General features: G+C 44.7%; 1 protein-coding gene across 1 annotated transcript in view; it reads left to right on the top strand.

Annotated features, from left to right (window-relative positions):
* The first annotated feature begins 9,072 nt into the window (after positions 1-9,072).
* Ankrd13c (ankyrin repeat domain 13C) overlaps positions 9,073-16,011 on the top strand; it is a 66,480-nt gene continuing 59,541 nt past the window's right edge. The window contains exon 1 of the mRNA XM_004671369.2: positions 9,073-9,520. Within this exon, the coding sequence (XP_004671426.2) occupies positions 9,088-9,520 (433 nt within the window). The 5' untranslated portion in view covers positions 9,073-9,087. The remainder of the gene's footprint in view (positions 9,521-16,011) is intronic.

The raw sequence follows: 16,011 nt of genomic DNA, 5'->3' as shown, positions 1-16,011 counted from the left end.
TTTGCATTCTGCAGCCACCTGGCTGGAGGCAATATCACTGCATGGATCTTAAGGTGTGGTGGTAGGTTTCAGATTTCAATCTAAAGATATGCAACATGAGTTCCTGCAGGGTGCTATGCTGTGTGGCTTTTAGGCTTGTACTTCTCTCTCTCTGCTTGGCCCTGTGAAGGCAGGCCAGCTTCTTCTGCCATTGTGGAACTTCCCATGTATTTGTAGGCATCAATAAATATACCTTCCTCTATAACTGTGCCTGGTCTGGAAGTTCATCTCAGTGAACCTGAAGTTATCTGCTACACATAGCCAGATGACTTATTTTTCTATTCTTGATATTGCATCAAAGTAGTCTGATTGAGGTTATTTTGGGAGCTATAGAAGTAGAGTGTGAGGATCAGATTAACCAAGAAATGGCCTGAGACAGAAGCAAACAGAGCACGGCTGGAGAGAAGATGGCGCTCATGTTTTACATCCTGTTCTTTCCAGGAGGAGATGGGGCGCTCATGTTTTACATCCCCGTTCTTCCCGGGAAAGGAGATGGGGCGCTCACGTTTTACATCCCCGTTCTTCCCTGGAGAGGAGATGGGGCGCTCACGCTTCACATCGCCTTCTTCCCCGAGAGGAGATAGGGCGCTCACTCTTCACATCCCTGTTCTTCCCGAGAGATGGGGTGCTCACACTTTACATCCCAAGTTCTTCCCAGGAGAGAAGATGGGGCGCTCACACTTTATATCCTGCACTCTTCCCTCAGATAATTCCTTTTGCTCTAAATCTCACCTAGCCTCTACTGCACAAGAGAAAATGAGGAAGTGCTGAGGGGACAAAGAGCATCTGTAGCCATTTGAATGTATATCCCCCATAGGCTCAGGTGTTTTATTAAAGCTTGTAACTTGGGTCTTCAGCCACCTGGCTGGGGGATGTCACTGGAGACAAATCTGAATTCCAGCCTAAAGGTATGCAGAGAGGTTTTGAGCTCTGTGTTTGCTGTAGTGCTGGCTGTTGGTGGTATCTCTCTGCTTGGATTTATGAATGGGAGCCAGCTTCTTCTAGCATTTGATAGAATTTCCTCCTGGATCTGTAAGCCTGAAATAAACCCCTTCCTCCCATAAACTATGCCTGGTTTGGATGCTTATCCCAGCAATGTGGAGCTGATAACATCATCTTAGAACTAAGACTGATGGAAGAATGTTGGGAAAGTTAATGATTCTGGAAAACAGACAGCAGGAAGGAGAAAGCTCAAAGGCAAACCCACAGTAAAGGAAAGTTCCATTATATTGCCAATATACTGTACAATGTTAGCTTATACATATGGTTAGGAACCATTAGCAAATCATGATTTTTTAAATTTTATTTTATTTATTTGAGAGCAGAAATAGGCAGATAGACAATGGGCACACTAGGGCCCTCGGCTTCTGCAAATGAACTCTAGATGCATGTACCACCTTGTGCATCTGGCTTATGTGGGTCCTGGAGAATCAAAATTGGGTCTTTTGGCTTTGCAGGCAAGTGCCTTATCCGCTAAGCCATCTCTTCAGCCAAAATCATGGACTTTAGTTAGCAGCAGGTAGACTGAAATAAAGGGAGACTGATAGGTATTGTAGTTTCCTTCTTGCTGCTGGCACAGAACATGTAGCCAAAAGCAACTGATGGGAGGAAATGGTTTATTTTGGCTTGCAGTCTCGAGGAGAACCTTCAAGATAGCAGGGAAAAGCATGGCACAAGCAGAGGCTGGCCGTCACCTCTGCCAGGGCAGGTGGAAAACAGCAGCAAGAAAGTGAGCCATAGTCTGGCAAGGTGGAGCTTACCTCAAAGCTCATCTCCAATAACACATCTCCTCTAGCAATTCTTCACTTCCCTGCCACCAGGTGGGGACCAAGCATTTGAAACTCATGAGTATGGGGAACATCTGGTGCAAATCACTCCAAGAAGAATATACAGATAAAATAGAATTTTTACTAACTTCATAAATGCAAGTGTTAGCAATACATAGTATCTCATCAAGTTTGAATTTATGGATAAAGCATTTAAAATACTTTTATTATACTTATAAGAATGAATATGGATGTGCCTGGGCCTCTTGCTATTACAAACTAACTCTAGATGCATGTGCTACTTTGTGCATCTAGCTGCATGAATCCCAGGCTGCAGGCTTTGCAAACAAGAAGTTCACCATTAATTAATTAATCCCTATAGGAAATATTTATTAAGGGCCCATTACTGTAAAGCTCTGAGCAGGGTCCAGGTATGTGAGAGTAATAGTCTTGATGTTTTGGGGGCTTCTATTGCAAGGAAGTCTGTGAGTATGATAATCAAAGAAGTGTTGACAGTGAAAGTAATGAATGTTCTGAAAGTTCACAGAAATTAACCTAGACATTGATAAGGTAACAGGGAAGTTTTCTAAAGATACTAACAATTGAGGCTCAATAACAAGAGGAAGCAGGCAGGGCTGGGTTCTGGAGGGAGTAAGTATGGGCAAAGGCTTGAATTCTGCTTCAAGTCTTGTTGGTTATCTCAAAATAATTCCATTTATAAAGGCTGCACCTTGTCTCTTCCTATGTTTCCTTGTTGGCTCTCATTAAGTTCCTGACATCTTCCTCTCAAATCCTCAAATCAGTCTGTGATTTATATGCCTCAGAGGAATTGTCTCTGAAGCAATAGGCTCTGGTTTCCTTAGCAACCCACTGCCTCTCAGATTTTTACTGATAAGAGAAATCTGACCAAACCACTGTTAACCACAGGACAGAAATAGAAGGAAGAGAGTGTCCACTACAACCTTACACAGGAAGTGGAAACAATAATCCGCAGACTTAGGGGGATAGAAGAAAAAAAGTCTTCCCCAGGGGGAAGATGGTATTGAATGACATAGTTTCTAGGTGTTGCCAGATTTTGCTGAGGAGTACCTCATTAGCCAGACAACTGCACCATTCTGTCATGTATACAATCAGTACAGGAGGGTAGGAAACCAACTTCTAGATTTCTGTGAAGCAGTGAAATGATACTAGCACACTGTACAGAGAATTGAGTGGGATCAGTAGCTACCTGTCTTAATTGTAGCTCTGATGTGCATATGAAAAACAGCCAATGAGACTGTTTTCCACAGTACTACTCAAGCACTGATGCTGTCACTATTGCTTTTATTAATGAAGATATTGGCTCAAATTCAGGTGCTGCTCTGAGGCTAGAGAAGTTCCCCAAACAGACAAACAAGTAAGCAAAAAAGCTACATCCCAGTTAAGGATGCTACCAGACTGATTGCTACATCAAGACTCTGTGGAGAGCTGCCATTCTGCAGAACCAGGGACAGAATATCTTGGCTTGATCTTTACTGGATCCTTTAGTCCTTTTTTTTTTTTTTTTTTAAGGTAGGGTCTCATTCTAGCCCAGGCTGACCTGGAATTCACTACGTAGCCTCAGGGTGGCCTCAAACTCAACAGCAATCCTACCTCTGCCTCCCAAGTGCTGGGATTAAAGGCATGAGCCACCACACCAGGCCCCTTTAGTTCTTTTTTTAAAAATTTTTGTTTATTATTTATTTATTTGAGAGTGACAAAGAAAGAGGGGGGGAAGAGAGGGGGTGAGGGGGGGGGGAGAGAGAGAGAGAGAGAAAGAATGGGTGTGCCAGGGCTTCCAGCCATTGCAAACGAACTCCAGACGCGCGCGCCCCCTTGTGCATCTGGCTAACGTGGGTCCTGGGGAATCGAGCCTCGAACCAAGGTCCTTAGGCTTCACAGGCAAGCGCTTAACTGCTAAGCCATCTCTCCAGCCCCCCTTTAGTTCTTTTAATGGTCACTCATGGCTCACCTCTGGCAACCATCAGAGAGGACCGCTGGAAGGTATTATGTAGCAAACTACTACCTTCTACCAGTGCACATGCTTCAGAATACCATCAGACAGCATCTAAATTCTGCAGCAGACTTGTCCCACTTTGCTTGCCTATCTGATATCTCTACCACTGCATTTGGTAAATACAGTAATTTGTAACTTTCTTTTATGACTCTAATAAAAGTTAATGTAGGGCTGGAGAGATGGCTTAGCGGTTAAGCGCTTGTCTGTGAAGCCTAAGGACCCCGGTTCGAGGCTCGGTTCCCCAGGCCCCACGTTAGCCAGATGCACAAGGGGGCTTGATCCCAGCAGTGGTGGTGGTGGGGGGAGAGGTAGGAGGATCTCTGTGAGTCCAAGGCCACCCTGAGACTATACTGAATTCCAGGTCAGCCTGGACTAGAAGGAGATCTGATCTTGAAAAGCAAAACAACAACAAAAAAAGTCAGAAATATTCATGTTTACAATCAGACTTGTCTGTTCTATGTTGCTGAACACATAAGACACTTAACATAACTTGGAGGAAATAAAAAAATGCTACTCTATGCAAACAGTGCATTTGTATGGCAAATTCAATAGGTGTTACCTACTTGAGTTTTGGACTGAATTTTGTCAACATTTAGCTAAAAGATGTTGCTTGCCTATAAAGTGACTCAGACACTATTCAGACATTTTCTCATATTTAATAAAAATGAACCACTGTGCCCTCCCCACTCAGCTTCCCTGTGACCCTGTCTCTGGGTATAATACTTTTGCAGTTGACTCCTGTGTGTTTGTCTCTCCACCTTTCCCACCTCACCCCCATTGTGACATAGTTCTGCTGACTGAGTCTTGGGCCCATCTTCCAGTTTGAGAAGAGCTCTGATTGCCCAACAATAATTAGGGTCAACCTCTCCACTACAGGGATTTGTTCATGTAACCTGGGCCTAGCCAAACCACATTCTGAAGGACATTAATGCAGGGCTTAGTTGATCCTACAGGTGGGAGCCCTAGGCTGTCAACCATCTTGCATCTTTGAGGTACACTGGTCTGAGACGAGAAGACATTGTTCACCATGACAATGACATGGGATTTGGAGGGGCCAGTCTTGAGTATCTGTCTGGGCACCTTTCTGTGATGTAAGTCAGTGCTTACCTTTAAGCCAATTTCAACTGGATTTACTGCTACTTGTAAATGGAAACAAAACAGTTCTAAATAATACACATATTCTTGGGGTTGGCATCAAAATCCAGGAGAGCAGTAATCAACTTCACTATAGTCTGGGATTGTTTAAGATAATTATTTCATATTCCATCATAGTTTATAGTTATCTTGATTCATTGTTAATAGTGTGTGTGTGTGTGTGTGTGTGTGTATGCATGCCTGAATGCATTTTATCAAGGCAGGGTCTTACTCTAGCCCAGGCTGACCTGCAACTCACTTTTTAGGCTCATGCTGGTCTTGAACTCACAGTGATCCTCCCACCACCTCATCCAGTTCCAAATATTTATTATTAATATTTGCTATCTACAAGTCACTGTGTCAAAATTGAAACAGGATAAAAAGGCAGGGAAATTAAGGGAACATGGGAAAGGAAGATCAACACTCTGGAGCCTGGCTTATCAGATTAGGGACCCAGATGTTCAGGAAAGGTAAAAAGCCAGAAAGAGGCCTGCCCACCTGGTAAGCAGCTATTTATAATCTTATTGTGGTGGGCCCTACCCTCAGGATCAAGTGAACCTGACAGAGAGTTGATTGCTAAGCAGCTCTCTCTCTTTTAAAAGATATTTTATTTTTATTTATTATTTATTTGACAGAGGAAGAAGGAGGGAGAGAGGAAGGGAGCGAGGGAGGGGGAGGGAGAGAGAGAGAGATAGAGAGAGAGAGAGAGAGAGAGGGAGGGAGGGAGGGAGGGAGGGAGGGAGGGAGAGGGAGAGAGGGAGGGAGAATAGGCACATCAGGGCCTCCAGCCACTGCAAATGAACTTAACGCACATGCCCCCTTGTGCATCTAGCTAACGTGGGTCCTGGGGAATCAAATCCTTTGGCTTTGCAGGCAAATGCCTTAATCACTAAACCACCCCTCCAGCCTAGCACCTCTCTTTTTATTTATACCTGTGCTTAAGTTTATGTTATAAATAATATGTTAATAAACTTCAATTCTGCTTCATACTGACTCATCTCAAAATTCCCTTCTGTGGCAAGCTTCCCTAGCGTGGAAGTCTCTGGAAAGAACTCCTTGGGATGCTAATGACAACAGTGAGGAACTGTTCTCTGGCCTGCACCCACTTTCTGCTGAACAATGGCAGTGGTAAACATAACTTCAGTCCTCCTAGAGTTCAAGTGACTAGTTGGAACACATGAGAACATCAAGGACGCTCACAAAAATCATAAGGGAAAAGAAAATAGAGTAACACCTGGTTTAGAATGTGGGCTTGCTTCAGTAAAAGAGCTTCCCATGAAGGGATTTGAGGTCTTCAATGGTGCAGTGAATCCCAGTAACCTATTTTCGGAGTAGAGCTTCTAAATGCATTAAATAAAATGTAAATTCCCTTTAAATTTGATTTGTATTAAAATTCCTATCAGATAATTGAAAACCAAATTTGTTGTTTAAGAAAATATATTCATCTCTATAGTCATTAAGAAATAAAATGGGAAAATTAGAATTTTTGGGACTGGGGAGATGGCTCAGTGATTAACGGTGCTTGCTTGCAAACCCTGCTGACCCAGGTTTCATTCCCAATTACTCAGGTACAGCCAGATGTACAAAGTGGCACATGCATCTGGGGTTCACTTGCAGCAGCAAGAGGCCTTGGCATGCTTGTTTCTCTCACTCTCAAATAAATATATAAAAAATAAATATTTTTATTTATTATTCTTTTTAGATAGAGCGAGAGTGAGAGAGAGAATTGGAGTGCCAGGGCCTCAGCCACTGTAATAGAACTCCAGGTGCTTGTGCTACCTTGTGAGCATGTGTGACCTTGCACTTGCCTTACCTTTTGTGCATCTGCCTTATGTGTGATCTGGAGAGCCAAACATGGGTCCTTAGGCTTAGCAGGCAAGTGCCTTAACTGCTAAGCCATCTCTCCAGCCCAATAAATACTTTTAAAAGAAAACAGAAAGCCGGGTGTGGTGGCGCACGCCTTTAATCCCAGCACTAGGGAGGCAGAGATAGGAGGATTGCTGTGAGTTTGAAGCCACCCTGAGAAAACATAGTGAATTCCAGGTCAGCCTGGGCTAGATTAAGACCCTACCTCGAAAAAAAAAAAAAAGGTAAGAGTTTTGTTAAAATGATTATCAATCAAGCTGGTCATGGTAGAGCATGCCTTTAATCCCAGAACTCAGGAGGCAGAGGTAGGATGATTACTGTGAGTTTCAAGCCAGCTTGGGACTACAGGGTAAATTCTGGGTCAGCCTGTGCTAGAGTGAGATCTTATCTCAAAAAGAAATAAAAAGAGGGGGGTGGGGAAGAAGTGAAATCTAGCAATGGGCATTAATTAGTATTATTTGTACACAGTAATACATATAAATGCTACAGCAATTGTGACAGAATATAAAGATAGCTGTCCTCACACATATGGTGTGGCTGAGCCTGTCTGTTGCCTGGAGCTGCAGTTGCTTTTCTGTATACTGGCTGACCAGCAAACCTCAGAGATGCTCCTTCCCTGCCCACTTCAGTGCTGGGTCACAGGCATGTCTAGCAACACCTTGGTTTTTATGTGGGCACTGGGGACTGAACTCACATCCTCATGCTTGTAGCAACCGGCTTACCCACTGCACCATTTCCCCATCCCTGGAACTGATTCTAAAGTCGTTGAAGGGGTTTTCCAGGTAGGTAAAATGGAAGTGAGTACTGGACATAAGGAACAGCATGAGTGAAATCATGGTGGCATGGAAGAGGATAGGAAATTCACTATAGAGTCTCACGGTGACCTCAAAGTCACAGCCATCCACCTACCTCGTGCTGGTATTAAAGGCGTGGGCTACCACGCCTGGCCCTTTATTTTTTCGAGGAATCGTCATCCCAGTTTTTAATATATGTGTTGCCAAAGTGAGCTGAGGCAGGGTATCACTCTGTATCCCAGGCTGGCCTTGAGCTCTCAGCCTTCCTAATACTGGAATTATAGGCCTGGCCCACCACGCAGTTTAGGTTTCAAAACTAGTAATTGGTGTTTAGTACTAAGAGCTGGCCACTCACATCCTATAATACACTTTGAATAGTGTTTTCCAAGTTTTGTTCTACACCATTCTTTAAGGAGCTCAGCCACTTCTGGAGCACTTCTGGTCTAACCTCAGTTCTCTATCTTCTATGGATTGTGTTCAAATTCCCGTGGGTGGTAAACAAGTCTTTCAAGTCAATATGCCAAGTTCGAACTCCTTTTTAACTCTTAAACGTTTTCCAGCCTCGCTCGTACTATCTTGGTTCACGCTGTCAGCACCTCACTTGATCTCTGCATGCTTCTTTACGACATTCACGTAATGACGCCCTTCATAATTATTGGCCATCTGGGTATCCGCCGCAGACTTCCTACACCTGTCTGGAGTTCACTCACCTAACAAATATCTGAGTATCCTCCCCAGTCCTGTTTTCCGAACAGCCCATGGTTTTCCAAAGTCAGCCCTTAAATTCTTCAAGATGACTTCTCTTGACTGCCAACACTCTCTTTCCTGCATCCGCACGCACGTACACGGAAGGGCTGCCTCGCACCGCACCAGCGCGCCCAGCCGGCGCTCGCTGAGCGCTTTACCGGAGCAGTGTCCCGCGCGTGTCAGTGACGCCACTTCCGGCGCGCCTGGCGTCGTGCCGCACTGCCCGCGCGGAGGCTCTCGGGGTTTAAGTCACACTTTAACTCGCGTCTGCTATCTCCTCTTCAGGCTAACGTCGCAGATCGTCGGGTTGGGATTTCCAGCCACGCGGCTCGGCGGAGGGGGGAACTTCGTCGCGGGGGAAGAGCGGGCGCAGACTGGACGACGGACACAGAAGGAGGGAACGCGTAGCCCACGCAGCGCGTTGTTTCCGGCAGAAATCTCGCGAGAGGAGCCGGGCTAAGATGGTCGCCTGGGGTCTTTCCGAGTGAGGCGGAGGCGGGCGTCCTGCTGCCCCTGGGCAGCGCGCGTCCCTCAGCGTCGAGGCGGAGAGCGCCTCCTCCTCCTCCGGGAGATGAGCGCGTCGCGGGCCCGCGGGCGTCCCGGGAGTTCATGCTGCGCCCGAGGCTCGCGGCCGCCGCTCTAATCGCCCGGCGCCGCTGCAGCGCCGGCTCGGCCCACGGCGCCCCTCCCGGAGCCCGCGGCGGCGATGACCGGGGAGAAGATCCGCTCCCTGCGGAGGGACCGCAAGCCCAGCAAAGAGGACGGGGACCTGCTGGAGCCAGGGGAGGAGGAGGCGACGGCCGCGCTCGGCGGCGCCTTCGCGGGAGGCCGGGCGGGCGCGGGCGGCGGCAAGGGCGGCCGCACGGCGCCCAGGATCTTCAGCAACCACCACCACCGGCTGCTGCTCAAAGCGGCGGCCCCGGCCCCGGCCCCGGCCCCGGCGCTGCACAACTCGGTGGCGGCCGCCTGCCCGGCCCCGGCGCTCCCGGGCGCCCGCCCCGCCGCCGCCGCCGCCGAGCTCGCGGGTGCAGGCAGCTGTGCGGACCGCTTCCCGGTGCACGAGTGCGTCTTCAAGGGGGACGTGAGGAGGCTGTCCTCCCTCATCCGCACGCACAATATCGGGCAGAAGGATAGTCACGGTGAGCACCGCCAGCCCCCGCCCCAAGTCTTCCCTCCCGCGTTCGGTGCGGCCCGCGGACGCCCGGGCTTGCCCGGGTCTGGAGCCCGCTTCCGCTCGCCGCGAGGCCGCCTTCCAAGTTCCACTTGGTGACCGTGAGAATGTCGTCTCCTCCGCGCTGCCCCTTTGTTGAAGGAACTGTGTGTTTCTTCTGCTCCCTCCCTTCTTGGGGTCTTCCAGTTTTGAGCGTGTGCCTTGCCCATCTTCCTTCATTACCCAGGGGCTCACTTCACCTGGGTGTGATTTTTAAACTGCCATCAGCTTGTCCTGACTTTTGCTTTCATGAACACTGATTTCTGAAAGCCACATTCCAGAAATTTGTTGGCATTTGAGTACCTAGAACAGTTAAAGCGACTTTTTGGTGGCTCTTTTATTTGTTGCCAATTTTACAGTACTGATGTAAATGAATGGTCAGAAGTATTGTGATTTTTTTTTTTTCATAGTAAGTTCTTTTCTTCATAGGCTATTTAAGAAAGCACCAGTATGTTTGTTACAGAAAGAGTTTATTATTTTTTACCCTGTCTTGGCTGAAAAAAATTATTTGGGCTGGAGAGATGGGTTAGTGTAGTGGTTAAGTTGCATGCTTGCAAAGCCAGAAGACCCAGATTCCATCCCACAGGACCCATTGTACTTTAACGAAATACTGCCATGTGGAGTAAGCTCCCTTAAATTCTCTTGGATTCTAGGCTTTCTATCTAAAATCAGGGGAAAACTAGTAATAAAAGTTTTATATTGATACAGTTTAATAACAACTTCACTTGTTTTCTGAGTTTATAATAAAATTTTTTAATATTACACTTATCATTTATTACAAGTTAGATGTCCAAATAAGTACCATGAAGCTATTCTAATTTCTGTGTTTAATTTACTTCATGCTACCATTGTAACAAGTATATTTTTGATGAGAATTATATTCTAAAGCCAGGTGTGGGGAGGTATACTTTTAATCCCAGCACTTGGGAGGCAGAGGTAGATGGATTGATGCGAGTTCAAGGCCACCCTGAGACTATATAGTGAATTCCAGGTCAGGCTGGGCTAGAGTGAGACCCTACTTCAAAAACTAACAAACAAAACAATTATATTTTAACCTTTTGAGAAATAGTTACAGGTTATAACCCCAGTTTATTAGTTACTACTTTTTCATATTTGGTTGGCCTAGTAGACATGTTATATTATCTTAAATATCTCTGAAAAAATAGATTCCTTTTGAGAGTTAGCTCTCTTTAAGAGAAAAGATACAGCTGGGTGTGTTGGCGCATGCCTTTAATCCCAGCACTTGGGAGGCAGAGGTAGGAGGATCGCCATGAGTTTGAGGCCACCCTTAGACTACGTAGTGAATTCCAGGTCAGCCTGGACCAGAGTGAGACCCTACCTTGAAAGACCAAAAAAAAAAAAAAAAGACAATATCATAATAGAAGGTACCCATTTTACTGAATTGCTCATTGTTGGGTGGATTCCATATTCGGTAACTTAGGAGTATGCTTATTAGAAGTAATTAGAATCCTACATATCTGAAAGCTCTTGTTCTTAGCCCAGTGCGATTCCCTTTGTAAATCTAATGTTTGTTTTGTTCAGCTGCCTTTCTGTTTCTGCTGGTGAGTGGGGTCCTGGGATGTGTGCCTGTGGGTCCTCTTCAGTTCCATTCTCATCTGGGTGGAGCTGCTCTTTCCTGCCAAATTTCACAATTTTCCTGTAGTGTTACTGTGTTAACTACTTTTACTCTGGATTAATAGGATCGAGATGCTTCTTAGGTTTTAGAAGTGTTTTCCACCACGGGATGGCATACACAGCGCAGGTGTTATGTTACACGGCTGGCACAGTTGAGTTTTGAGAGGCCAGGAGCTGCTGGTTACTTACTTAGTAAGCTGTGAGGCTACAGGTAGAGCTGATGGATAGGACTTCTGAGCCCAGGGTCAGGCTCTCTAACTCTTTCTACTGATGATGAAGAACTGCGGTCTTGTAAGGAGGCCAGGATTTCTTTTTTTGAGACAGTGAGCCCAGGCTGTCTTGAACTCACTGTGTAGCCTTGAATTTGTGATTCTCCTGCCTCAGTAGGAGTGCTTGGCCAAGAAAGTTCCAGTGGATTTTCATTTATTTTATTTGTTTATTTTGGAGGTAGGGTCTCACTCTAGCCCAGGCTGACCTGGAATTCACTCTGTAGTCTCAGGGTGGCCTCAAACTCATGGCGGTCCTCCTACCTCTCTGTGCGCTGTCATGCCTGGCTCTAATGTATTTTTTAAGTATTTTATTTATTTATTTATTTGAGAGAAGCAGAGAGAAAGAACAGCAGGCATGCCAGAACCTCTAGCCACTGCAAATGAACTGCAGACGCACGTGCCACTTTGTGCGTCTGGTTTATGTAGGTACTGGGAAATTGAACCTGGGTCTTTAGGTTTGCAGACAACTAGTGCTTAACCATAACGCATTTTGATTTGTAGCCGAATCCTTTAATTTTCTCAGTTAATGTGAAGGGGTGTAGCCCCAGCTTACTAGTCAGTTATCAGCAGGAACTTTGCAATGGCCTTAAGAAAAGATTCTGTCACTAGTCATCTTGCATTTTCTATAGAACTCTTGTTTTTTTTTTTTTTTTTTCCTTTTTTTTTTGAGGTAGGGTCTTGCGCTAGCCCAGGCTGGCCTGGAATTCACTATGGAATCTCAGGGTGGCCTTGAACTCAAGGCAATCCTCCTACCTCTGCCTCCCAAGTACTAGGATTAAAGGCATGTGCCACCACGCCCAGCTTCTGGTTGGTTTTTATTTTTGTATGTCATAGCACAAATAAATGCTGCTTCATCCCTCTCGACAGTAGCTAGTTAGGTATTATATTCCATAATTTTCCTCATATGATAAGGTATATAAAGTGTTTAAAAAGCTCCTGAATTCTCTTTGTCTCCCTGTCTGCCTCTTTCTCTCTCTGTCACTCTCAAATACATAAATAAAAATGAACAACAAAAAAAAATTAAAAAAAAACGAATGGGCTGGAGATATGGCTTAGTGGTTAAGCGCTTGCCTGTGAAGCCTAAGGACCATGGTTCGAGGCTCTATTCCCCAGGACCCACGTTAGCCAGATGCACAAGAGGGCACATGCATCTGGAGTTCATTTGCAGTGGCTGGAGGACCTGGCTCGCCCATTCTCTCTCTCTCTGTCTCTGTCTCTGTCTCTGTCTCTCTCTGTCACTCTCAAATAAATAATAATGAACAACAACAACAAAATATTTTTTTAAAAAAGCTCGTGAAACAGGGCTGGAGAGAGGCTTAGCATTTAAGCACTTGCCTGTGAAGCCTAAGGATCCCAGTTCGAGGCTAAATTTCCCAAGACCCATGTAAGCCAGATGCACAAAGTGGTACATGCATCTGGAGTTTGTTTGCAGTCGTTGGAGGCCCATTCTCTCTGTCACTCTCAAATAACTAAATAAAACTAAACAACAAAAAAATATGAAAGGTCCTGAAATAGATACTATGTGTTAAATGAGTGTGTGAAAACCTTAGTAATTTTTCTTTGGTGGAATGTGATTGTTCATTCTTTGCTTTGAGAATGGTACCCTGAAGCTGGCTTACTGCTGGAGCTAAGGTGGCCTCCTAAACAGATTGTTTTAGTCTGGAAAGGAGACCACTATTGCAAAGTATCACTCATTTAATGCAGTTCAAGACTGATAAATTTGAATATTGCTTGTTCTCATGTAATTACTGTCTTTCTCTGTATCCCTTCTTCCCCTTAATCCTTTTTTTGGGGGGGGTTGTTCCTTTTTGAGGCAGGGTCTCATTTTAATCCATGTTGACTTGCAAATCATTGTGCAGCTCAAGGCTGAGCTTGAACTCACAGTGATCTTATATCGTAGTCTTTCAAGTACTGGGACTAAAGACTTGAGCTAGCACTTACCTAGTTGTTTTTTTTTTTTAATTATTTATTTGCATGCATAGAGAGACAGGAGAGAGGGGAAGAAGGGAGAATGGGCACGCCAGGGCCTCCAGCCACTGCAAACAAACTCCAGATGCATGCACCACTTTTTGCATCTGGATTTAACCTGGGTACTGGGGAATTGAACCTGACTCATTAGTTTTTGCAGGCAAGCGACTTAACCACTAAGCCATTTCCCCAGCCCTCTTACCTAGATTTTTGAGACAGAGTCCCAGGCTACCTTCAAGCACAAGATGCACATGCCTTTGCTTCCCAAGTGCTGTGAAACAGGAATGTGCTTCTATGTCTGGCTTGCATTTATTTTTGCACAAGTCTTTACATTTATAACATTTATTTTGTTGGGTTTTTTTTGTCCTTTGTTTTATGTGGGCAGCTTGTTGACATCTCTTGATCACTACTGAGCTCACACTGTTGTTCATTAGTTCTTTTAGTTTTGACTGCTCATTGATTTGATAAACCTTTTGATGTGTGATAAAATGTTGAGTGAAGCCTGGTGTGGTGGTGCATGCCTTTAATCCCAGTACATGGGAGATGGAGTAGTAGGTGAATGGCTATGAGTTTTCGAGGCCAGCCTGAATTCCAGGTTAGCCTGGGCTAGAGAGCAAAACCCTTTCTCAAAAAGCCAAAAAGAAAAGAAAAAAAATGTTGAGTTTGAGTAGGAATTGGCTTTTTGAGCCATCATTTAATTTTAAAAGTATTGTATTCTGAGTCTAAACTTCTCTTGAATTACAAATTAATCACATAGTGACAGCTGTAACATCATCTACATTACTTTGTCCAGATATGCCAAAAGGTTCTGACTCAGCTTATGTAATAGTTCTTTGGAAAGGCAAAGTGGGAGAAGAAATGCTACATTATAAATATGCAAAATTAAACTTCATATACTTGTATCGTCCAATACATAACTCCTTTTACTTTGTACAAAATTAAAGAATGAGTGTAAGGCTTTTTTACACATTGAGATTTTTTTCTGAATCAGTTGTTACCACTGGTGGCTTGGGTAATGTATTTTTCTGATCAATAGTAGTGGTTTTACTTACTTAGTATCTTGAGAGTTGAGAACAATAACACTGGGTTTGGATTTCACTTTTTAAAATTTAATATTTATTTATTTGTTTGAGAGGAAACAGAGAGAAAGGGCACATGCCAGGGCCTTTGGCCACTGTAAATGAAATCCAGACGCATGTGCCCCTTTTGCATCTGGCTTACATGGGTCCTGGGGAATCAAACCTGGATCCTTTGGCTTCACAGGCAAAATGCCTTAACCGCTAAGCCATCTCTCCAGCCCTGGATTATACTTTTTGTGTTTATTAAACTTGTGGTTTTGTTTTTTCCCTTCATTAAATGTCAGGCGGATTCTCTTGGACAGTTTGAAGCTTTTGGGTGACAGTGGTGAGAGTGTGGAGTGTATGACTTGCTCCAGCCAGTGTTTCCTAGCTGTGAACGATTTCTGTTTTGAGATTTGGTAATTTCTACTCTTTAACTACATCACCTTGTGTATGACATGCCATTACAATGTAGGAAACTCAAGTGACACTTAAACAGTTTCTACTTGCAGGCACAAGTAGAGGATTTTAATGAAGCCAGAGAATCCTAGAAGACTCATGGGACAGTTAAGTTCTAGGTAGTGAGGCTGCCTCAATGCCATTCTTAAGTCATAGCTGTCTAATGCAGAGCGTGGTTTAATTGACAGGCTGTGGTGGGCTCTAGAAAATGAATGAGGTCCCTGGAGAAGGGGACAGGGGTTGGCTGATGAGTGTTTCTGTTTCTATGCCTCCTCCTCCTTTGAGGGAGAAACGAGACATCAGTTTCAGAGCAAAACTGAAATGTATAAAAATGGGGTTAGGAAAGAGGTCTGTTTTGGTTCTTTGAAGATAGTGTTAGTGTTTAGCAGCCTGGTACATTACTGTGTGTTAGTTTCATTTCTCCTGTTTGTGCCTGGCACCTGTTCCTCTCCTTGGCATACTAAGATTACCTGTGGAACTAGAATGAGATCCCACCTTTCTACAGATTGTTTTCTTTAATGACATTTAATTAACCCCTGAAAGAAATGGGTGCAATATATATATTACTTAGGGCATTTGTTTCAAATGGGAGAAGCCTTTGTAATCAAGGTACAATAATTGGTACTGGCCTGCCTCTCTCTCTCTCTCTCTCTCTGTTTTTTTTTTTTTTTTTGAGGTAGGGTCTCACTCTAGCCCAGGCTGACCTGGAATTAACTATGGAGTCTCAGGGCGGCCTTGAACTCACAGCAATCCTCCTACCTCTGCCCCCTGAGTGCTGGGAGTAAAGGTGTCCACCACCACGCCTGACTTTGTATAGGTTTTTAGTTGAGGTTTTCATTTGATGTTTGTGTTAATACTGTCTGTCAGTTTGTTAAAGGTGAGGGTTACCTGACTCCTGTAGTTTGCTAATGGTGGAGCCAGCATGGCAAGTGGTCATTGCATGTTCTCTGTGCACTGTTTTGAACTCTTAGGTATTTGCAGCCTTAAGTTGGTTTTCATAGACAATTAGGAGGATTGTCCTATAATGAAAA

Source organism: Jaculus jaculus, chromosome 19 (assembly GCF_020740685.1).
Source record: "Jaculus jaculus isolate mJacJac1 chromosome 19, mJacJac1.mat.Y.cur, whole genome shotgun sequence".
Classification (NCBI taxonomy): Eukaryota; Metazoa; Chordata; class Mammalia; order Rodentia; family Dipodidae; genus Jaculus; species Jaculus jaculus.
Note: the sequence above shows the minus strand (reverse complement) of the source record. Positions and strands in the feature narration are given on the sequence as shown.